Source organism: Montipora capricornis, chromosome 11, assembly GCF_036669925.1.
Source record: "Montipora capricornis isolate CH-2021 chromosome 11, ASM3666992v2, whole genome shotgun sequence".
NCBI lineage: Eukaryota > Metazoa > Cnidaria > Anthozoa > Scleractinia > Acroporidae > Montipora > Montipora capricornis.
Window position 1 is genome coordinate 14,762,662 of NC_090893.1, and position 25,000 is coordinate 14,787,661.

A 25,000-nucleotide genomic window follows, 5' to 3' on the forward strand; every position below is an offset into this window, starting at 1 on the left:
AAAGTACTCACTTTGTGAGGCGCGAACAGAATGGGAAAGGAAAGTGAAGCAGTCAATTTAAAATCGTCCTTACCGTCAACTGAGCATGCGCCGATCAAGTTCACTAAATTGGGATGATTCCCTACTGATGACATTATCTCCAGCTCGTTCAGCAAGTCCTTGAAGTCGCTTTCCGTCGCAGAACCTGGTTGGTTGACGAAAACGAAAAACAATTAAGGTAAATGAAATTATTTCAATGGAGTATTGAAAGTGATTTTATTCCCTTATTCCCGCTTGATGATTGGCTCTTAAAGCACGCGCCCTATTCCCATATTCCAAGCCAAGCCAATCAGAGTGTTTCCCGCGTTTATCATGGGCTTTTTTTTTTCATGTCAGTATTTTCTCTGCGTTGTGATTGGCTCATTTAATCAAGTGCGTCCGATTGGCTATTAATTGGGCTCTACGACCAACGACACTCAATTCAAAGTGCTCTTGCATGCAATGAACACATTTACTGGTTTTTTAAATATCTTTAAGGCCTTAACTCTTTCCAAGTCGACGGGGATAATTATGGCCTCTGAAAGTCCGATACGCCATGTGTGCGTTACGTTTTTTATCCTGGACTCTGCCCCGAGAGGGTTTTCACCGGGAAGTTATTTCGGGTTTCCCATAGCCTCCTCTATAAAACCAAAACTTGATTTGATTCTCATTGATTTCATTTGATTTCGAAGGAGGACGTACATTTCGTTTCAGTTGACGCTTCCTTCTTGCGAATGCTTATTTATTAGTATACGTTGGCCCTGTGACCTTTCGATTTTGAAAACGTCGACTGTGGTATTTCCATGACATGTGGCATGTGGAATTTCGATTCTGGGAATTCGAATGTCCTGGTCTTTACTCACGTTTTAGCTTCTTTACAGCACAAGGGACGATGCGGTTATCTTCTTCGGTTAACTCTCCTTTGACCACAATTCCAAACTCTCCTTGTCCAAGAACTTTGCCCAACGTTACCAGGTGACGTGGAATTTCACGCCATGAAAAGGATGCTCCAGCTATGGATACACTTGCTCCGTTCGGTGCCTTTACAGCGAATTGTCGCTGCTGTCACGGAAATTAAGAAATATGAAAAAAATAAGTGATTTAGGTTTAGCCCTAGATATGACTCTGACAATCAAGCTTAGGTGAAGGTTCAAGTGACACATAACATTCTGTGAATGAATGTTCCTTCAAGGGAACAAATGAGCCTAAAAATAAGACATGCTTCGAACTGATGAGTGGCCTTGTAACTCAGTTAGTAGGGCATTGTATCGGCTTCGCAGAGGCCATGGGTTCGAATCCAGTTGGAGCCACCTGAACCAGGTGATCTGGTGACGTAATTCGGAGGACTGGGGAGAAAAAAATTAACGCCGTATCCCACAACCGAGCGCGGCCTTATTTTCGAATTCAACATGGCAGAGGCGAGATTAGATCTCGTCGGGTATACTTGAATGTTCATTCAGTAACAGGAAATGTGGTAGACACGGAATGATCTGTTCAGGTTTGGCGATGGAAATACTGCAGGGAGTTTGGAAAAAAAAAACACCTAAAACCGCGCGCGGTTGTGGGATACGGCGTTAAAATTTTCCGTCCCAGTCCTTCAAACCCGTCCCCAGATCACCTGGAATTTTTCAGGTGTCTATAAGAGAAACTTGCTTAAATTGTGCAGGTAAGTGCGAAGATCGGTTCTCTCTTTCGTACGTAACACTCTTTTTTGTACAACCTCTAAGACAATGAAACTGTAAAAGACTCGCAGCTCCTTGGAGTTTGGAGTTTTATGCGGACAAATCTGGACATCTAAACAAAAGTAGTGCAAATCTAAGACTAGCTTTTACCAGCCACAAAGCAACTTTCTCAGAAGCATTAACTTGTAGTGAATAAGCATATGATATCCTAATCTAATTCATCATATAGATATCGAGAAAATATCGCGATTGTTCTTGTTTCTAATATTTGATATCGCAAAGTTAAGATGCTAGTTTCATTTTTCACATGTAAAGATATTGATGTCGTCATGGTTACACACACGTCAGCCAATAATAGTAGAAACTTTACCTTTGTATTTTCGTTGTAATGCTTGTCGAAATAAGGTCATGTTCATTCCACGCCGATATGATATCACTCGAATATAAAATTCGTATCCCCAAGCGATCGATATCATGTAATAACTTCTCTGAGTCTACGTATGTTGCCTGGACTAAATGCCTTTACTGCAAAATATTATAACCCTGCAGAATCTCAGTTAAATTAAAAACTCAACTAAAGCCAACCTTTTCCTAGAAACATATTCGGGGCAGACGTTAGAACACTCGACCTCAATCAATGCGTCCCGGGTTTGGTTTCCAGACCCATTGTCAAATGAGATTTTAATTTGTTAGTTCTTTTCTTTTCCGAGAGTTTTTTTTCCTCCGGGGAGCTCAGTTGTCTCCTCTCACCAAAAGCAAAAAATTCATTTTAATTTACTTTATTTACAATCTCAGCAATTAATAGGCTACATAAGCTTGAAGTTTACAGGTATATAAAGTGGTTATCATTAATATTAGTGACTTACTTCTTCCGGCGTGACCGGGTTCATGGGCACTGTTTCATCTGTTGCATCACCCTTCAGTTTTCTCTTCCTCCATCTTCTATATACTAAGAGAGCTCCCACTCCAAAGATGAGCAGTAAGAGTATGGGAAGAACGATAGCTAGTGCCAATGCTGAAGGACTCATCCCTGTAGAGGCTGAGGCAAAAAACATGGAAATGGCACTTATTAAGATCAACGTCATGATGACGATCATATTAACCCTGATGTTGAATGGTCAAGATGACAAAGACGATGTTGATGAACACGATGAACACTGTTGGGACGTCAAAGAACCCACACACTGTTCGGTGTTGTGGTCTCTCTTCCTTTCACATTCATGCCATGAATGTGAAAGGAGGACAGACCAGAACACCAAATGTTATTGTTTTCTGCGACATGTACTTGCGGTGCCAAATTATGTGAAAGGTGGCATATTAATTTGCATTTCCAAAACAAGTCATCTGGGATTGGCCAAAAGATTTAGCTGTGGGAATGCCTTGGTCCCGTTGCAGAATTTGCCTACTGTCAATCAAACGATTTCGAGTGTAATCTGAAATGTGAGGTGCGATAAAGTGAACAATTATAGAGGTTTTGCATGGCAGCCATGTTGCATGGCAGGAACAATAGATTCTTTTTGAAGCATGACAATAACGTCGAGGGAAAATTTCTCTAATAAGTTGCATTTTCTTGGAAACTGTCAAACATACAGCAAATAATAATCCCGACAGGACAAGCCGTCATTTCCAAACGTCCCTACTCAGGAGTCGGCAATGCGAAGTTCGCAATTTACTGTCATGCACAGCCAACAAACTTACCTTTTTTGGTACGCAGTTGCAATTCCTCACTAGGTTCTCCTTTTCCAAACTCATTTTCCGATTTCAGCCGCACGAAATACGGTGTATCCTGCTCTAGGTTGTAAAGCCTGTGGTCTTCTCCCTTAGTGAAGACGAATTGGGTCCATTTTTTCAGCCCAAACTTTTTAAACTGCAGCGAGTAACCATTAATTTCGTACATGTCATGTAATTCGGGGTGAGACCACGTGACCATAGCGTCAGATGATGTGAGGTCACTAAACGCTAGATTAGCCGGTGGAGGGGGGACCTCTAAATTGAAAAAAAAAAAAAAAAGATTCAGGGTCAAACTTTCTTTTATAGCAGGGTAAAAGCCTGAAAGAAAGACAGGCAGGGAAAGCAGGGGATGACAAATTCATCAAGACTGCTGGGTTAAAAATAATTTAAAACAAAATTTGCTCTTAGCCTTGGTTTAAAGGAAAATATTCACAAATGGTTACCATTACAGCAGATCCGCAAAGAAATAGTTAGGTTAGAGACTTTTTAACGAACCTCGTTTTAACTGTTGTTGTGATATCTACTACAGCTGATTGTCTTGAAATGTTCTACGTTTTGCAAGGTTACAGCTATAATTTATGCTGTATTATTATCAATACGCGCGGCCAAATGACAAACTGCCCTCTGTAAAACGCGCCTTTTTACGCGCCAAGCGGCAAATGTGCGGGCTGAAAATACATTTGCCGCCCTGATACTGATTGGCTGCAGAGATGTCAAACAACTTCGCTCGGCCAATGAGATTGTCCTATTTAAGTGCGAGGATTACTCCTTCATTTGGTCTACAACCCGCACTTCAAATGTATACATTCCTTTCATTCACACAACATTTGCTTGTATAGACTGAGGGACATTTTCATACCATAGTTTCATTCCACATCTTTGTTAAAGAAGGTTTTCTTATTAAATGAATTGGTACGTTGCATCGGCTCGTAGCATCATTTGCACCCTCGCTCCGCTCTGGCGCAAATCATTATGATGCTACTCGGGCCACAAATAAACTATATGCCCTCCAAAAGTCATGTGATTGTCCTATGGTGGTAATTTTAATCCTGGGGTTATCGAATATTTATCAAGCGTCTCCAAGAGTCCATTACCCAAGAGTAAGCATCTAGTATCAGGTTCGTCTCCACCAACGTCATAAAAGTGTCTGTTTTGCGAGAAATTAACAATAAACCAAATGTTGTACCTTATTAAAATCTCTTGAGGTTAAGATTCCTTGTGTGTTGTGTTTGCATTATAATGTAGCAATCACAGCTTATCGTTGTCGAATAAGTGCTTCGGCTTCGAAACTGAAGGTCAGTACTTGCCGTACGTTTTGGGATGCGCCTAACCTCGTTCCCAGAGTCTTCTATGGAGACTCTGGAAACGAGGTTGGAGTTTGCCTTCTTGGAGCACTCAAAAACGTTCTTTCAAACCAAACAGAACTCAATTTAACTGAAGATGGAATTTTTTTTTTTTTGACACACGTGATCAACAGTTGTCTTTTTAAGCAGAAAAAGGAAGGGATTTGCACGAGAATTGAGCATACTTCCCGGGAGATTAGCGTGAGAAACCAACATGGCGGCCTCAACTGTCATGTAAAATATTTCTTGGGAATTTCGTCTCGTCACAACAGGCCTTCACAAACCTCTTAATTGAAAAACTGGTTTCACTTTGAGGCTGCCTATTTTACCACTCTTCACGCTCACTCTAAGAGTTTTGCCAACTTTGTCTGCAACCACCGTCGGCTCCTTTTCGTCGGTTTTGTCCACTTTAACAATGACCCGAAAACGTACTTTGACACTGCCATTTCTGTAAAAGATAAAAAAAAAAAAAGAAAAGAAAACGAAAACAAATCAAGTTTCCATTAATCCATTGACCACTGGGGGTAAGATTGACAGATTTTACTCTGTCTAACGCCAGACGATTTTACTCGTCAACTGGAATGACACTGTACTAGGGCGTTTGAAGTGTCAATAGGTTGATAGTACTTTAAGGCTCGCATAAGCGGTTTGACATTTGCTTAAACATGCATTCAACGCTTTCTAGGACTAAACTTGGAGAACGTTTGATCGGGTTGTTCAACATTGTAATAAATGTGTAAAACGATCAAACCTTACTGAAAGAGTGCAGAATCAAAGTTAACCTGATTTAAGCTTTCATCAATTTGTTTTGTTCTCGTTGTTGCAGTAGTGACAAGGATGAGATAGGCCACGATATCTTCGATCATTTTTGTTCAGTATGTCGCTGTGTTAAAATTATTCACTTTAATGCTTCACGTATGACATCAGAAGAGAAAGAAGCCATATTTTCATGCAATAATATGATATTAATAACTAAGTGAAGTACTATCGTCCGGGTGAGTGTAGTACTGACTACTGTTTAGGATGACACAGACTGACGTTTCGACAACCAGAGTGGACGCCATCATCGGTCAGTGTCAGAATCAGGTGATTTGTCTAACGTCAGTAGATGGAATAAATACTCTGGTGGTTGAAGAGGATTGGTCAACGGAACGAAGTCGTGATATTATTGGTGGACTACCAGAGGGGAGGCCGTCATCGGTCAGTGTCAGAATCAGGAGATTTGTCTAACGTCAGTAGATGGAATAAATACTCTGGTCATCGAAGAGGTTTGACCAACGGAACGAAGTCGTGATGTTATTGGTGGACTACCAGAGGAGAGGCCGTCATCGGTCAGTGTCAGAATCAGGTGATTTGTCTAACGTCAGTAGATGGAATAAATACTCTGGTCATTGAAGAGGTTTGGCCAACGGAACGAAGTCGTGATGTTATTGGTGGACTACCAGAGGAGAGGCCGTCATCGGTCAGTGTCTGAATCAGGTGATTTGTCTATCTTAAGTAGATGGAATAAATACTCTGATGGTTGAAGAGGATTGGTCAACTATCAGTTAAACCTTGATGTCATTGGCTGTGAAGACCACAGACAGTGATTGGTGCGTTTCGATCAATTTTGATGTGTCTACGAGTAAATGGTGTTCGTAAAATAAGTTTATATAAATTATTGTTACTAAAATGAGTTGGTCAGGTTACTGTTTGTCTGTTCACAAGTTGTTGTTGTTGTCGTCGAAAAATTATTTGTAGATCGTGCGGGAATTTAATATTTACCCAGTCAATCAGCACAGTCCACAAATAACATATTTAATTATCAGAATTTTTCTAACGCATAATGAAGGTCAATTTATGATTCTTTTGTCCAAGTGCAAATTAGTCTACCAAGCCTCGATACCATAAAATGAATTGAAAAGAATTCTTGCTCTAAAATGAGGCTGCTTGGTAGGCTAATTTTCACTTGGACAAAAGAATTATAAAAGTGACCGCCATTTATGAATAAGGTCTATTGTATTCCCATATAGACCCTTTGCATAAATGGTGCCTAAATTTGAATAACAATACTTTGTACATCCTTAGTCTCGTACTTATGTTTCTAGACAAAGGATTTTTCACATGAATGCGATGCTTAGGATGTACATTGCCATTTATGCAAAGGGTCTACGAGCGTACCTTTTCATCGCTTTGCAGTTTTGTAAATAAATGGTAGATTTTAGAAATAAATGTCTCATTTACTCACACAAATTCGAGAATTTCAATTCTTTCAAATCCTTCGATATCCTTGAATAACTCCGTTAACTGTCGAGAAAGGTAAAGAAAGAGAGAATCATTTTAAATCGTAACAGTACTTGTTTTCGTTACAAACTCCACAATGAAGAAAGTGATGCCGAACTACTGTAAGAGAGCTGCCTCAATTTAAATGTTTAGCCGATTCAGAAAATGGGCCTGGAACCCAGAAGGGAAAAGAAAGAGTCCTGTATTACTTGCAGGCGTATGCTCGGAATGACGTCATTTGCCCCCACAAATCTGGGGGGAAAACATATTTGGAAAAATATTCCTTATTTGGGCATAGTTTATCCGGAGTCCTTTTATACTGGAAACATGGCGGATAATGTGAAAGGAAGTTTCTGGAGGCAGTTGATTTCGCGTTTAAGAAACGCCACTTTAACTTTGTGCCTCAGTAAGGCGGAACAATTGCAAGCTATTCATGCAGTCGCTACCGGTAACGATGTTTTTGTTAAACCGGCAACAGGATTTGGCAAGTCTGTTTGCTACATTTATGTTCCTTTAATATGTTTGTGATTTTCTTCTATCCGAGTCCGATCTTCATCGTAAATCAGCCCTTTTTATCGTGAGGTGCTATCGAGGAAGATCAGATGGATGATATGCGAAGGTATGAAGTTTCGTGCCTGAATCCCAACTGAACAGCTGCATGATGTTGGCGCAGAAAAATATCAAATTTGGATTTAATTGCTCTCCTGAGAGTCTTTATGAAGAATCCGGGCGAGAGCAGTGGCTGAAATTACAGAAAAATATCGTACGCTGTTGAGGAGGCTCACTGTGTGTTACATCCTGCTGGCAGAGCCTTTCCGTTCTTAACTCGACGAGAAAGAAAGGACTCTGCAGAAAAGTCTTTATTGAGTATGCGCAAGCCGTTGCTTGGAGACAGCTTCAAACCCAGGCCAAGCCTCGATCGCACTCCAAGACGCCATGTTGATCCTCGTACTGAAGGCTCGATTTGGACCTTCGCCTTGTCAAAAATATCATGCGCGAGTTGCCTAAACCGGTTTGACCAGAGTGACTAGCCCAAAAACTTTGGCTGCGGCGACTTAAAAGACTTGACACGTTTTCTGCAGAGCCCTTTTTTTTCGCCTTCTGGTAAGTTTTAGAGAGGCTCTGCTCGCAGGATGTGGGTGTTACAGTGAAAGTATGAAACTGACAATGACTAATTAATCTCCTGCTTGAACTCTTGTTCATTGTTCATTAGTTCTCTCGATCTAGTAGCATGAAAATTGCAGTGATCCAGTCAACATATATTTGAGTTGCACAGTAATTATTGAAACTGTGATTATCTTATTCCTGATAAAGTTAGATAGTGCGAGTTTCAATCGAGTGTCGTAAAACCAAAACCAAAGTAATTACTTTGGCCAATCAGAAAGGACGGAGACAATCCGATAAACCAATCAAAATTCGAAGTAATTACACGTAGCCGACACAAAGCGCGGGAAAATGTGCAAGCGCGAGCCACGATTGGTTGAAAAAGTGGCGCGAGAACTTTGAACCAATCAAATGAAGTAATCATAAACCAAAGCAATTCGCTAATTACTTTCGCCACTCAATTGAAAACCGCTCTAAAAAACTAAACGAAATTGAATCACAACCTGGACTATTTGTTTTGTGTTTTTTTTTACATATCAGTTTGTGTTGATAACGCAAATGTTCCTAATTTATACATATACGTGCGCACAGCCAAACATCGATAATTCGCAAGACGTTAATTATCAGCATTTTTTTGGTCAAAATTTGTTCTTGAATATTAATTAATAAGGATGAAGTTGATTTTCCTTCCACTAAATCCGTGCTACTTAAAAGCATTTTCCTTGTGAAACCCATTGTTAGAAATAAATTACTGTAGATAATATGAAATTCTGGCACCGAGCTTTTTTGTTGCTTAGCAAAATCCTGTGCAATACTTACTAGTTTAGCGTTTGCACAGATGCATTGCGATCTTGTCTCAGTCCTTACATTTATTCGGCAACACGTTTCCAACATCACTGCGATCGGGATTTTTCCTCATCGTTTGGTCACAACAAGGCATGATTTCGATGTTATTTTCCTGACACCGTAAATCACACAGGAATTTTCATGTACGATTTTTCGTCGGAGTTTCTATGTTTCCTTTATTTATATATCGACCTTGGTATGGAATGCAATATAATTGGCTCATTCCGAGCATGCGCCTTCAAGTAATACAGGACTTTCTCTTTTCTTCCCTGGGTTCCAGGACCATTTTCAGGGCGGAGTAAGACGGAGTCCCGGAAAGGACTAGCCGAAATGCTGATGATGAAATGTATGAGCCTGTGAGGGATCAGGTTACGCTCATCATGAGGAAGAGGAAACTAGAACCCTAACCCTAACACGCACACTGTATTAGCAGTACGTTTAGCTTCAGCTGCTAACATTGTGACACCAGGAAACAGTCGATGATGATGATGATGATATCAGTGACAATTATCAACATGTAGAAATAATTATGTTGTGCTCTCTGAGTTTTTAAATTCTAATCATCATTTGAGTTCGGGTGATTTTTCGGTTATCAACCGCACCTCCCAACTGTGTGACCGGGGTTCAACCCTGGGCTCGGGTCGTACGTGGGCTAAGTTTCAGTTGATCTCAATCTGACTCCGAGGGTTTTTCTCCGGGTACTCCGGTTTTCCTCCCTCATCAAAATCGACTCTCAGTCAATTACATCCCGCTGCGGGTGGATACCCTCGATAGGGATAACCTCTGTCATCCTTCCCTTTCATTGAATTAAATGAATAAAGTTGGTATTATTGTTATTATGACACGAAGTCTTTCAGTGGTATAATCACCTCATGCTGGACGACTTCTAGCTACATATTCCTTGACCAATCAACGAGGCACATTTTAATTTCTATAATCGTCCGAGCAGTCACACTAATCAATGGTATATTCTTACCTCTTTTTCGACCTTTTTTTCCATTTCTTGATACCTTACTGACGACTTGTTTTCCAAGCTTTCGTCGAAGACTTCATCCTCAAGAGTTATGGCGACATCAACTTCCACGATATCTAAATTCAAATTCCAGAATATGTGATTTACATCGAATCTCTAGTGACGCAGATGACAATGACAAAATGTTCGAATGCTGGATGACGAACAAAGGTGATTAAAAGGCGGACCATTAAAAATAACCGGAGGGGTGGGGGTGACAGTTCCCAAGGAGAAAAACATTCCTGCGGGGAAGAATAGCAAAAAAAAAAAAAAAAAAAAAATCCTGCAAGCGGTTGTGCCTAAAAACGCTTGCACCCCAGAAAAATGCTATTTCTGACAGTTGTAGCCTGCGAAATTGGCAGAAATGGATATTTTGCCAGCACGGACCAGAGGACTGGGTCCGGTTGTCTGGTGGGGATTATGGGTAATTTGTCGTACAAATAGTGATCCGTTAGGGATTTGAATCAGTCTAGGTTCAGCTTTATTCGCCTACTTCTTTGTTAAATTTTCCCCTTAGCCTCCTTAGGGTAGTGGCACTTGCATAGGGTTTGGAGAATACGTTCCGTCATTCCCGAAGCTAGGGTTTTGGGTTTTCGTATCCGGCAGGTGCCCAGTGTACTTTTCCTTTAACAAGTTTTTAGGAGGTCAGTACCATTAAGTATGCTTACGTATTGTTATGCTAGAGCGGAGTTTGTATGCATATGGTAAGCAAAATGAACCGGCTTGTGGCGCTTGCTGTCCTACATGCCCATGTATCTACACAGTGGTGTTGTGATTGAGTTAGTCGTCTTGTGTCTGATTGGATAGTGGAGTCAAAATCAATCCCGTAGATAATTTGCCTTAACAGAAATCCTCCACACAAAATCCTGCCACCTCCCTTGGCAACCAAGACCACCAGGATCCTACAACCAGGAGCCTACAACTCCAATATACCAGGTCTATGTAACCGCATTTTCACACATCAAGCTATTTTTTAGACGAGTTCTTAACTAAGATTTGGCTTGCACGATTGGCCTTTCTTAATTCCATGGGTAAAAAGTTCTCATGAAAGACTTGTGATACCCTGGAAAAGTATGGTTTCGCAGGAAAATTAATGTCTGTAAAAACGTCGTTCCACAAATACAATGAAGTTGCATTCGCCTAGTCTTGGGTTCCTTAAGCGGAAGCGGACAGGGTTGTCATAGCCCCTTGATAAATTAAAGACAAACGTTTCTGTGATTTTGCTCTCACCTTTGTTTACCGTAAGGTTCACACTTTTTTCATCCCTTCCAGCCACATTGACCGCAAGACACTTATAAATTCCACTGTCGTGAACTCGAGTGTTAAACACCAGTAAAGAGCCATCCTTCTGAAGAATTTTCCCTCTTGTTTTTTTAGTATCATCATCAAGAAGTTCGAATTCAAGAACGTGACTCGACGCATTGACAAACTCGTCATCGGGCATAATCCAGAGAAAAGTCGGATCTGGGTAACCCCTTGCGTGACAGCGAAGTGTCACGTTTTCCTCCGTGCCTGATGAAATCGGCGGATCGCTCTTCCAAATATACGGTGGAGCTGAAATCAATAGTGAAAAGTCAATGACAGTACCAGACATTAGTCGAGCATTTCCATTAATGTGTAGGATTGCAGAAAACCTTATTGCGTCTCATTTACCGGTGCTATTCCTTATCAAAAAACACAAGAGCTCATTTATCATGCCTCATTCCTTAAAAAAATTAAAGTGCCCATGACAGATTTTTTTATTTACTTAATGGAAACATTATGGTTTTCTGCGATAAAAAAAACAAATAGAACAATTCTTCCCCGTTGCTGAAACTGCTTCTGAGATGCGTTATATTTGGTTGCGATAATGAAATTTGGCCAAAGAACGAAGTGTATGTCTATCCCTAAAATTTCCTGAGTTCTTGTTTTGACGTCACAGTTCTGCTATCCCCAATCTCCTAATCAGCGCGGTTTTTAACCCACCGGAAGTGAACATTCCGGGTTTTAAAAGGCTAAAAAACACGGAAAGAAAATTTGTATGAAGTTTTTCTAATTATTTTTATCTCAAAAAACCATGATCTTTCTATTGAGCAAATTAAAACTGTCATAATGTTAAGGATTTGCGAAATTTAAAACACAATTCCCCAAAAGAAAACGTCGTCAAATTCAGCGTTTTGAGTCCGTGCTGAGATGCCCCTACAATTTCGGACAAAACTGCTGAGTTAGTGACACAAATTCACCTCCATTTTTACACACCCCCACTTACTCCCCATTCCCATTCCCCTCCCCCCTCAGTCAATGTTGCTGAGTATTGTCATATGTTCTACAAAATATTTCCAACCAAGATAAGGCAGCGTTGAGTTTGGGGGGAGGGGAAAGAGCGGCTTTTAAGCGGAACGCTTGGATAAATTGTTGGAGTACCAAAAATGTCGCTTTGTCTCAACAGGTTTTGTTCAAGATTGTAGCTTCATTTCATTTAAATTGCGAAAAAAGATAACAAATAGTTTTAGAACCATAAAACATATATTGTACGTTAAATAGGTGCGATTTCACTTCTAGCAGGCCGCACAAGGTGCGTAAATTTGACAAAACTGGTAGTGGTTTGTCCGGCGGCTGAGCTTATGAGAGGCATGGGTCTCCCCTGACGTCACAAGTCCTCATGCATTAACGTCTTGAAAGCTTTTTGTATTGTAGTTCGTAACCTGGACGATAGAGGTACATTTAATTTGTAGTAAGATTTGCAAAGATTTGGCAGCTTTATTTCATTTGGAGAGGACGACAAACTGAATTTTAAGTTTTTGACGTTGATGTACAATAGTTGACTGAAAGAGGTTGGTAGATTTCTCTAATCTATTACTGTACACGAATATGAACAGGTAATTTAAACCAACGGCCATACCTTGACAAATTCGAAATCCGTCGCCGAAATAACCCTTCACGCAGGTACAGTTGTATGAGCCGAAAGTATTGATACAAGTAGCTTTTTCGTGACATTCGTAAAAATCCGGCGATTGGCATTCATCAAAGTCTGTTGAAAAAAAAAAAAAAAAAAAAAAAGAAGAAGAAGAAGCTAGAATGCTTACATTTGATATGAAATACAAATAGGTTAGATATGAGAAAAAAAAATCTGCAATAGAGGGGTTTGGTAACGAAAGCGACAACGGCTATTAAAACTCAGTTGCACTAACGACTGCTCTTCGCAATTGTTGAGTGAGTGAGTGAGTGAGTGAGTGAGTAAACAGTAAACAGTAAACAGTAAACAGTAAACAGTAAATCTTTATTGCGCCTTACTCTCCAAAGGGAGGTATCGGTCTCGTTACAATAAAGGTGATGATATCTACTAGAATAACTAATTAACTAAAAAGATCATACAATTACTTGTAATACAATTGGTATAAAATTATTATTTTAATTATTTTGCATTTAGGAAGTCTTTTCTCTTCTGAAACATTAAATATGTGTATTTACCTATTATCTTTGAAGTGCTTTCGTTTTGTAGGGTAAGTAAATACCGTATTTTATCCTCATCATTAAGGCTTTTGAAAACAACAGTGAGTGAGTGAGTGAGTGAGTGAGTGAGTGAGTGAGTGAGTGTTTAAGGATGGTAGTACACTGAAAATAGTACAGAACCGGTACAAACCTCATACTGAAATAGTACAATATAAGGGCATTAGGACATAAATGAGGTAAAGATTTATAAACTTTTTTCACTTAATTATTCCATCTTGGTCACGATGAAGAAGCATAAAACTTGATCTGTAGAAAAGGTATTTAATTGAAGATATAGAAAGACAGAATGAAAGTTGAGTGCTCACGCTGTTGTAAAAAGCACATCCTTAGTTTATTTTTCGTTAATTGTCAGGAGTTATTAATGTCAAGCAAAATAACTCCATCTCGTTTTCTGGTTGAGTAACCTGTAACCGGTTTGATAAGAGAGCTTATAGAGTAATCTTGAGCTATCTCTGTAAATTTGAACGCGATATACCAGATAATCTCTGAGGAATGATACTTTGAAAATTCGAAATTACATTAGCGCCTTTTCCACCCAAGATTTTTCCATCCTTTTACGACTAATAACTGGCCCGTTATCGGATCTAAAGAGCTTAAAATTGGAGATTTAAATAAGTTTTTTAACCTTTCGAAGTCAATTTGTGAAAAGCGTGATACCTTCTGCATATTAACAATGACATCAGCAAAGATTTCCATATACAGCGATGCAAGAATATTAGATGCTCGCGCTGTCATCTAATCCATAACTTTGGCGAGTACACGGTATTGTTTTGCAGAGGACAGCAAAGAAATGTACTAACATGCCTGCAACATGTGCAGCAGAATTTTTTCACATTAAACTTTCTTCCTTATATATCTTGCGTACAAAGCGGTAAAATACACACAATGCGGTACAATACTCAAACAAATCGGTGTATTGGTAACTACACGGTTCGATTTCTTTTCGATCTCCTTGTACAGCTGGACAGAATTTGAATTCGTTATTTAAGTCGTTATGTTCTAATTTGCCTCCTTGCCCGTATTAATTTAAAAATTATTGATTAATATGGAAAACGCCATTCTTAGACACTTGCATAAGGTTCAGAGCACTTAAATATACTCTAATTTACAAGAGAGGAACTCATAATTTCTGTGAGGAAAATAGAAATGATAACGATGATGATGATGATGGGCTGCGAAAAGCTCCCCTAGAAGAGTCCCAAAAGGTCCACATTTAGGTGAACATTTAATATTTACTCCAAGTTCCTATCGGCATTGGTTTTCTTTTCCATTGCTTTAATAAACAAATGATGCAGAGACCTTTTAGCCACTGTCTGAGAGCCAGCAATGGCAATTTTGACACTCAACAGAAAAGTCTTATGCAATTGTTCTTAGCAAAAGATTTTGCCATTTAAATGTACCTTGCAGTGTAACTGATTCGTTGTCCACAAGGAACTTCCCTAACATCCCTTCGCCAAGGATATCATTGGTAACGTAGAGCACTTGGTTCGCGTCAATATTGGCTTGCAAGTGCATCTCCACTAACATGACCACATTCACGCTACCATTACTAGTAACGAAAAAAAAAACAATAATAATAATAATAATAATAATAACAACAACAACAATAATAATAATAATAATAATAATAATAATAATAATAATAATAATCAGGATTCAGTTCAACCAAAAAACGATAAAGATACGGTCAAAGAGCCAAGCGACGCTGACAGCGACACTTTTACAACCCTATGGGGCCGGAATAGGCTACTTGTCTTGCCATTCATAGAACAACTGCTTTAACGGCATACCACATAGGCATTTCAACCACAAAAAAACAAAAAAAAAAACAAAACAAAACAAACAAACCAAAAAAAAGACAAAAAAAAAAAACATTTGTCCTTCTTTTATGCAAAGTCTCACGGAAAGATTATCGCTACTTTCAAAACAGCCCTTAAATATTAACAAACAGAAAGAGTGTTTATCAAGGAAACCAACACTTTCAGACATGACCAGAAATACAGATAATTAGATGCACGCCATTTCAATTTGGGGTTGTCATCTGACGTCACGGCGGCCATGTTGATGTCTAGAACAATGCAGGAAAATGCCTTTTGGGAATTTGGCTGAAAAAAAACTTGTTGGGTCATTTTCTATTGTTCTGTACACCAACATGGTTGTCTCATCACGTGGATGAAAACCAAGGATAAGCGTCACGAAGTATCCCCTTGCTTTTCTCACAAATTTCGACAACACTCCCTTCTGGGAATTTCAAAAAATTAACGTCAACTCCAGTACTCAAGTATAGATAATTATCATTCGATGTATTTTTTCCTTTCCTTTCATTTGCCGAGAGCATACCACGTGACCTGCAAATAACTGCCCACAAATATGTGTTTTGTAGCAAATAATGTAATGTTCATGCGTAATTGAAACCACGCTCTTGGGTGAAAATGGCAGTTCGCTTTCCTCAGCTTTCAGAAAGTGATTTATTTGTTGGGAATTGTGAGGAAACAAATCAACTCAGTCATCGAATGATGCACTCGGTTATCGCAAAATATCGTGATTTCTCAGTGTCTCGCAGATCAATTATTTGCCGAAGCCGCTGACAAATTATGATATTTTACTCAACCTCGCCCAATAATTAACAATTAGACCCGTGGCCCTTGAGGACGAAGGGTCAAATTGTTTGAGTATCACCCAACTAGTTGGACAGAAAAGGCAATAATAAAGTTAGCGAATGCAAGTTGAAGTTTTTCGCATGATAGCGATAATTATCAAGGCCTTAGTTTGTGTTCTCCGCCTCAGCCTTCGGCTTTGGCAGAAAACACAAACTTTAGCCTTAATAATTATCGCTATCATGCGAAAACCGAATCCAATAATTGTTAAATAGCTGCATTTACCCTCACCAAAAATAACTTTAGACTTTACACTTACCTTGATTGCTAGAAATAGGCAGCAAATGCTTAAATTTAAACAGACACTTCGAGTTGGACATTTAAATTGGATTGATCTAATTTCCTTGCATTTCTGGACAGAAGTGAACACTTTGTAACATGATGTTCATTCTGGTTTAGACGACCCCATTCCCATTAACTTGACCTTGTTTTTTTTGTTTGCCGGTTTGTCTTTTTTTCTGGCGATTCGTGAAATAATTTTCAGGTTAGAAGAAGTCAAATCAACCTACCTGAAATCAAGGACCTTGGCTGCTAAGAAATAATTCCCTAGTTGTGAAGTTCTGTATTGGTTCTCCATCTAAAACAGAATCAACAGAGAAAATTAATACGATTGCAAATGTAGTCACACATACACACACAAAAAAAAACCCCGAAACATTGGTTTTATTTGCACTGGACATAATATTACTGATAGAGCTCTTTGATCAATGACGCAATCTTAATTGGGGCCGGAGACCGGCATGATTAACTGAGTCGACTGGTAATGTATCCTTGACATCTTATCCGACTTTGAGCCGCGGTAATGGAGTCCGCTCCAACGACGTCTTCATAGATTCCAATCCCCTTAAACTCTTTGATATGTTGCATCATACACGAGGGTTGGCAGCGTCTCAGATCATATGAGTCATCGTATTGGATGCCGTACAAACGTCCTGACGTGAATCGCCGGAAAAACGTCATATACGGTACTCACCCTGGTCGGTCACAGACAGCTTTGTTAGTTATTCGTAACAAAAGAATTATTTAGTGATTTTTTGTGTCAATACCTCCTGTTCCAAATCCGCAGACAGCGTTTTAAACAGCTTTGATGTTCTGTCTGTAAGTTCAGGGGAAAAATCCTCGCTCGTTACGCTAAAGGACACCTTGTAGTTAGTGGTCCTTGGGCCTGAAAAAAAAACGACAAAAACGAGTATTCGGTGTTCATAATATTGTTTTTAGGGACCTTAAGATCTACGACGGCGACCTCGACGAAAACGTCACCTCAAAATATGACTTTCCTCTAGTATAATTCGTTCGCGATTATCCCATCTCGTTCACGTCGTACAATGTGGGCGAAGTATCCGTAAAATAAATTGGTATAAGCGGTTTCAGATTGAGAATAGAGAATGAAAGATTCTCTGTTACGTGCTCACGTTGTCGTCAAAACCTCAAATTTGGTGATTTTGCGTCGTCGTTATGCAGAGGACCGCAAACATACTTGCTAAAATCCGTGTTGCACGTGCAGCACGATTTATGCTTTTATAACTAATGATATCATTGTTTTGTGGCGTTTTCGTCGACGTCGCCGTTGTAAATCTTAAGGTCCCTAATTTAGGTGATTTCATGACGTTAGCTTAATGTGCAGAGTACCACACGAATACGTGCTAAAACGCGTGCCGCACGTGCGGCACGATTATTTTTTTTCTTTTATCCAATGATATTACTGTTTTGTGGCGCTATCGATGCCGTAGCCGCCGTCGTTAACAGGGAGTTTGAGAAACCACGACGGCTACGGCTACAGCTACGGCTACGGCTACGGCTACGGCTACGGCTACGGCTACGGCTACGGCTACGGCTACGGCTACGGCAACGACAACGCCAAAAAGCAGTAATATTATTGGTTAAAAGAGGAAAAAATGATCGTACTGCACTTGCGACACGTATTTTTGTACAATTCTTTCCCGTACTCGTCAAAACAACAGGGAGTTTTAGCAACGACAACGACGACGGCAACAAGAACGTCACAAATTTGCATATTTAGTGGGCAAAAACAATAGCTTTTCACGCTCTGCACGTGCGTTTTTTACTTTTGTCAATTTCTTTGCCGTCGTCAGCAAAACAACAACGTGAAATAGCCAAATTTGAGGTTTTATGGAGGACGGCAGCACTTGAGGATAAATTTTCATTTTCGCCCCTAAATTAAGCGCCGCTCATAACGGTTTCATTCCTGACGTACTGCTACACCTTTGTCATATTCAAAAGCTTGGAATAGTCTCGAAGTGATTGCAATAACGCGAATTTATTTTTTTTGATAACGTTCTCGTTGCCGTTCCCGCCGTCGTTGCTAAAGCTCCCTAACAACGTAAAATGACCAATTTTAAGGTTTTGACGACAACATGGACAAACAACAGTGAATCTTTCCTTCTCTCTCTTTGCTTTAAATCCGTACCTATCAACCTGGCTATAGCATACTTCGCCCATATTGTACAACAGGACAGCTCAAAACCGGTAGTTTGAAGTGACGTTTCTGTCGCTGTAGTTGGCGTGGTTTCTTAAACTACCAGTTTTTTAAAACTCCTTCATTTAAAGTCTCTCTGTAGGACGTGATCATGGGACGAAGAATTTGTCCATGCGCTGCGACATTTTAAAAGCGGAAGGTCTTGGAATAGCCAGTCTGCAACCAATTCCTTTTCAAGTGAGACACGGATAAAAATGATAAAAGCTATAAATATTGGTGGACGAACAAAGGGAGCCAATAAGAGATAAAGCATGGCGGCAATTAAACCACCTATAAACGCTTAGAGCTAAGTCCAATGGAAACTTGAATTCTGGAATGACGTCCTCTTATGCGTAGATGGGTCGTTCCGTTAACTCCCTAATGACGTTTTAAGTCCAAACAAGTAAATAAATTTTAGGCTTGGAACGACTCTCAATATTAATATCCACACCTTTCTTTTATTAACGCCTCGTCCCCGTCGCAGTCTTTAATTACGCTCTATAATCACGGCGTACCAATGACAAAATAGAACGAATTTGATTGCCTGACGTATGTAAGAAAAAAAGTAAATAATTGAAGTAACTGGAGCCACTATCTATATGTGCAAAGAAATTTTTCCGGACAAAGTACAGTACACAGTACACAAATCGGTACAGGGTAATCGGTAATTAGTAATCGGTAAACGAAATGAAAGCGACGAATAAACACTAGCTCTAAAAATTGATTGGTTTGACTGTCTATGGCAGAGAGTAAGACATTTTGCTCCATAGTTCATTCCAATGATGGAAGAGAGAGTTTAAAAAAGAGGGAGCGCAAACATTGAACTCCGCGAGGCAACGCCCCACGCGGGAGGTACTTTCGAGTTCAGTCTCGAATTTTATTACTACTGCAAGGCAAACGTAATGGCATTTCATACTTTTCCACGAGATAATCAAAATGATAATACACACGAACGCGCGCGAACACTGCTTTCCATAAGGGAGATGAGAATAGGTCGTATGGAGGCTCTTGCGCACTCAGTCAAATCCTTCATTTATATAACTCTTACTCCCAAAAATAGTGGTTATAAAATGCCTCGATACTTTCCCCCTGAGGCTAAAGTACACTATTTCTTATACTATTTTGGTACCCGTTCCCACATGCTTTGATTTCATACCAAAACGGGGGCCGTTCGTTGTTTACATCATAACGCTACGAAGCGCACGAATGAGTCGTTCTGGTATGTCATTATCCGGTGGTATCAAGTTAAAAAATTTAGATTCCCGAAAGAAAACTCAGTGGTGAACACACGGGCAAGCATAAAAGTTCCCGGGTATGTAGAAATCCGGCATCCATGGAGCTGCACAATGCTTGATGTAACCTGTTTTGCATTTAAAGTTGTCAAACAAGATACATAAAAACATGGAGCTTTTTTCTTACTATAACTTACCTCTCGGAATTAGTTTAAGCACTTGAGTTACTGCCATATTTTTACGACACTTGTCTTCTACCATCCACGCACGCTCCAACTTTGCTTCGCCCCTGGAGCAATCTCCCACGAGTTTATCGATAAATTTTATATTGACTCTTCGCTTGCATACATCAAATTGCTGGCTAATCTCGCCGGTAAAGGTTGGGTCCAGGTATTTCGTGTCTCTGCAAGTCAGAGCATAATTACTTGGAAAAGTAAGAACGGGATCGCCCAGAGTAGTGATGTTAATCCACTGAGTGTGCACTCTTTCATTCTGGCAACTATCTTCGACTGTCCAATTACGTGTGAAATAAAGCGAACATCCCCCTCGCTTCCTCTCATTGTCATTGTGCCAAATTGATACATTACCCCTTGCTGCGCATATACCTTGTGATTCGCTTACTCCAATCTTTGGAAAGAATCCAGGATTCCACGAATCAGCCACATTAGATGCCGCGCTGCACGTGAGCAAAACTAAATCCCTTGGCATTGTAACATCTATTGGAGGTGTGAACAAGTCTTCATCTACGTCGCCGTCACCATCATCATCTCGCCCGTTTGAAAGTTCCTCGTCCGTTTTTCCATCACAATCATTGTCTACTTTGTCACCCCCAATCATTTCTGTTCTTACACATTCCGCTTTTAAGCCCAAGTCGTACTTGAAACCAGCCGGGAAGGAAAACCGAAAATCCGACTTCTTTCCGTACACAACTGCCGTAAAATTCTCCAGGGGATTATTATGAAAAATGTGGTACAATCCACTGCGGCTTAAATTTAGAGAAACTTGTGAAAAGTTGCCGCCTGGAAGTATAGTCCATTTCATGGGGACTTCTTTAAGAGGACCTCGAACGCGTAGATTGTTTCGTGAGTATGTTTGCGTAACGACATTCACAAAGTTTTCATTACCGTCCACCCCCGATCCACCGCCTTCGACGTAAACCGAGAAGTCATTAGAAGACCAAATTGTCGAGGGAACAATACTCATTGTTGTGCTCTTCCCTTCGCTAAATTTGGTATACTGCACCACGAGACTTGGTTGACTGGTGGATATCTCCAAAGACTGATTCCAAAGCGCCTCAACCTCACGACTTTGTCCTTTTTGAAGTGTCTTAATGAATTTCCTGTCGATACGAACGTGTGTGTTATTTTGTGAGGCAATGATATGGAAAAAGTCGCCATCGGGGTTATTCGGCGTTGGACTAGTTATAAAGTGTTTTCCCCAACCCCCAACAGGGGGTATTTGCTCTATAAGTTGATTGCACGCTTGATATTGATATGGTACCCATGTACAATCATTCCCTGAGAATACAGCTATGGGTTTAGATGAACGCACTACAGTGCCGGTAAGATTTGAGGCACCCAGGACCTGAAACACATCCAGAGCATTTAGGGTGACGTTTATTACATCTCCATCACTATATCTTTTTTTTCCATACCTAACGCTTCTATCGCCTTTGCTCTTAGTTTTAAGCGAGAACGAGACCACCGTGTTATCTTCTTTGGCTGTTACCTGTATAATAGCATTTGCTATCGGGAAATACGTAGCCACGATATAGTATGTATGAAGAACATCCACAGGCAACACAAGAAATGCCTCGCCTCTACCATCGTCGGCTTTTACAAGTCCATGCACAGTTATGGGTTTGTCCGAGGTGAGACGAATACCTTTCTTCTCGCTTCCGGTAGAGCTCCCCATGCGCAGTTCGCCAGGAAGTACTATTTCTCGAATTTTCCCGGGGAATACGTCATAATGTTGTTGGCTGGAACCACGTTGGTGCAGGAAAGGGACCTCGAGTCGAATTCTTGAGTTTTCAAAAGACGAAATGTACAAAACATTCGTTCCTTCAAAACCACCAAAGGAAGGATGCAGAGGGGCAAAAGAGATTATAAATTCTTTTCCTCTGTGGTCGATGATGTCTGAAAAACGTACATCAAAATATAAAATCAAAAAGAAAGAAAATAGAAACTTAAGGTCTCGGTAAAGGAAAATGAGGTGTCCACGGAATAATGAAATTGTCACGCCGCTATATATTATTTGAATAAAATATTAGTTTTTTCGTATTTAATATATACCCCTTACTAACCGAGTTCGAGGTCAGTACTGTAAGTTACGGACCGAGTTTTTTCCCTTTGATTTATGGCCCAAGCGCGAAGCGCGAGGGCCATAAGTCAACAAGAAAAAACGAGGATCCGTAACTTACAGTACGAACCGAGAAAACGAGGTTAGTAAGATATTTATTATATCTCTGAGGTTAACCGGCGCGCGGGCAAGGAAACTAGTCAAAGTGAAGCGGAAGGTTCAACTGCCACAAAGAGTGCCGTGCCAAAACCCCAAAAACTAAATCTTCTTGGCTGTTAAGCTTTAAATAGTTGCTTGCAAGATTCAAACAGTTTTCAGTACAAGTTTACGCAACGGAAATGACATGAAAAACTCGCTAGCTGATGTTTTGTCGAAATTTTAAATTTAGCGGGTTGTACAGCGGGTCGTACTGTAGAATACGGCCCGCTAATTTAGCCAATTACAGCGCGCGTACTATCTGAGAGATATAATAATGCCTTTTAGTTTTGAGGCCTCAAACTCAGAGCGACCAAGTCTGCTCCAGAAGCTCCTGCCCCTTCGCTTTATTGCGAAAATAACCGCACTTTGTTGCATCTTAGTCACAGATGAATGTACTCCAATACCGTGTGACTGAGGAATTTTTTGATATGTTATGAATTGAGGGAAATATCACGCACCAAAGTCGAAACTCTCATCTCATACTTAATTTGGGCACAAAAAGTGCCATAAAATCAGTCTCCGACGACAAACGAAAAATTCCTCCCAGCGTATTTGGGGTAGTACAATCATCTATTAGAACTGAAAATTTGGAAGCGATATCTTAAATCCCGTCGGGAAAGGAGGTCCGAGAAGTTGTGATTTTGCAGCTTTTTTTTTTTTTCGGGAAAATATACTTCATAGCCAACCAATTCAAGATTTGCAAAAACAAAAAAATTGAGCGAAAGGCCCAAATTTACCTTTACCGAGACCTTAAAGGTTTTTTTTTTCTCTTTATGACCGTGAACCATCCGCCAGAACGACCATATTCGTCCGCCGAGGGAAAGATTAAGCATCACGTTTAAGGCAAACGGCAAACGTCGGACTAAAATTTGCGTTTTGCCAAAAATGGAAGAAATTCACTTGATATGAGCCCACTTCTTGCGTGTTAGAAGCAGGTATCAAGTAATTTTTGATGAGCAGCAGTTCACCATTTCGCGTTTGCCGTTTCACATAGAAGCGATGCTTAATCTGTCTTTTGTCAGCAACAGGAGCTCATCACCCTTGTCAACAAGGAAGTCCGCGAATCATCGGAAACATTTTGTACAAAAAAAAATGGCATCTTTGTTTTGTTTTGTTTGCCTTCTAATTTGAATATTTTGACGAAGGTATTCTTTCCAGAACGAGGGCTTTGGAGAAAAGTAGATCTTAGTTACGGCAAGAGTGAATTAGATAACAGTGTTTCTCTATCAATTTGGGGTCTTGCCCCAGCACAATCAAAAATGCACTAATTTGTAGATACACGTAACGCGCGAACACAAACAAAGCGCTGCCACTTTAAGCAATCTCTTAGGAGAATCCATGTCATGCGTGACTATGTTTTTTAAGGACATGACAACTAATTTTCTCGGGGAAAGGGTATTCTAAAAATAGACTAACTTGTGACTGTGTTGGGGAGCCCACCCTTGCCATAACAACACTCTTATCGAATTCACTCTTGGTTAGGGTTATTGAAATATGGAACAAAAATTGGAGGTAGCCGTGCATTAATTTAAAATAATTAGGTTCATTTTTCTTAAAAGTGAACACTTAAAAGTTTCTTGGAAAACCAATGAAACACAATTTGTTTTGCATATTTAATTCGAGTTAACGTTTACATACATTTACAATCACAAAATCTTGGGAATGGGGCAGTATTTGATCGCGGAGGCTGTCCTCTGTCGAGACTAATCAGTGCTGATATAAAGATTTTTCGCGACCGACAAAATTAATCTTGGCTCAAACAAGCAGGGATGGCGCAGTGGTGAGAGCACTCGCCTCCCACCAATGTACATGTGTCCCGGGTCTGATTTCCAGATTTGGTGTCACAGGTGGGTTGAATTTGTTGCTTCTCTACTCTGCTTCGAGAGGTTTTTTTCCGAGTACTCCGGTTTCCCCTCACCTCAAAACTACCAATGTTTAAACTGATTTTATTGCTATGCACATTGTCCCAGCGCTAGACGGTTTGACATTATTGACACTTTTTGATAACGCGGTTTTACATGATCAATAGCATAACGAGACTAGTCCTAGGCTATGCTATACAATTTACAAACATGAATGTTCAGTTAGATTATTCCTTTCAACGTTCTGCTCAGTTCTTTCTATCTCTTGTAGGTGTAAAAGTTCTTAACTATTTCAACGTTTTGTGATATGAACCATTTCATTATTATTATTATTATTATTATTATTATTATTATTATTATTATTATTATTATTATTATTATCATATATTCCTATATTGTTATATATTCCTTGTTATTACTACAACTACTACTACTACTTCTAATACTTCTACTACTACTACTACTACTACTACTATTTTTATTATCATTATCATTATTATTATTATTATTATTATTATTTGACAATAAAAATCTGCGATAAAATGTTATAAAACATGGCACGACGTTTCGACGTTTCCAGATCGTCATTATCAAGTTAAAGTAAAATAATAAAATAGAGTATTTACAGTGAAGAGATGAATAAATTAAAAGGCATTGAAAGTTTGAAAGTTAAACAAAGAGTTTGGCCCATCTTATTTAAACACTCAAAGCGACCCCATCAGGGCCAAACTCTTCGTTTAACTTTCAATGCCCTTTAACTTGTTCATGTCTTCACTATGTATACTCT

General features: G+C 39.8%; 1 protein-coding gene across 1 annotated transcript in view; it reads right to left on the reverse strand.

The window, feature by feature from the left end:
* LOC138024945 (uncharacterized) overlaps positions 1 to 25,000 on the reverse strand; it is a 35,916-nt gene that overhangs the window by 5,280 nt on the left and 5,636 nt on the right. Inside the window, exons 2-14 of the mRNA XM_068872143.1 lie at positions 20,053 to 21,990; positions 17,194 to 17,312; positions 16,657 to 16,724; positions 14,891 to 15,039; positions 12,880 to 13,008; positions 11,229 to 11,552; positions 9,963 to 10,075; positions 7,002 to 7,060; positions 5,059 to 5,222; positions 3,399 to 3,686; positions 2,567 to 2,739; positions 882 to 1,080; positions 74 to 184 (exon numbers count right to left, since the gene is read on the reverse strand). Of these exons, the coding sequence (XP_068728244.1) occupies positions 74 to 184; positions 882 to 1,080; positions 2,567 to 2,739; positions 3,399 to 3,686; positions 5,059 to 5,222; positions 7,002 to 7,060; positions 9,963 to 10,075; positions 11,229 to 11,552; positions 12,880 to 13,008; positions 14,891 to 15,039; positions 16,657 to 16,724; positions 17,194 to 17,312; positions 20,053 to 21,990 (3,834 nt within the window). The remainder of the gene's footprint in view (positions 1 to 73; positions 185 to 881; positions 1,081 to 2,566; positions 2,740 to 3,398; positions 3,687 to 5,058; positions 5,223 to 7,001; positions 7,061 to 9,962; positions 10,076 to 11,228; positions 11,553 to 12,879; positions 13,009 to 14,890; positions 15,040 to 16,656; positions 16,725 to 17,193; positions 17,313 to 20,052; positions 21,991 to 25,000) is intronic.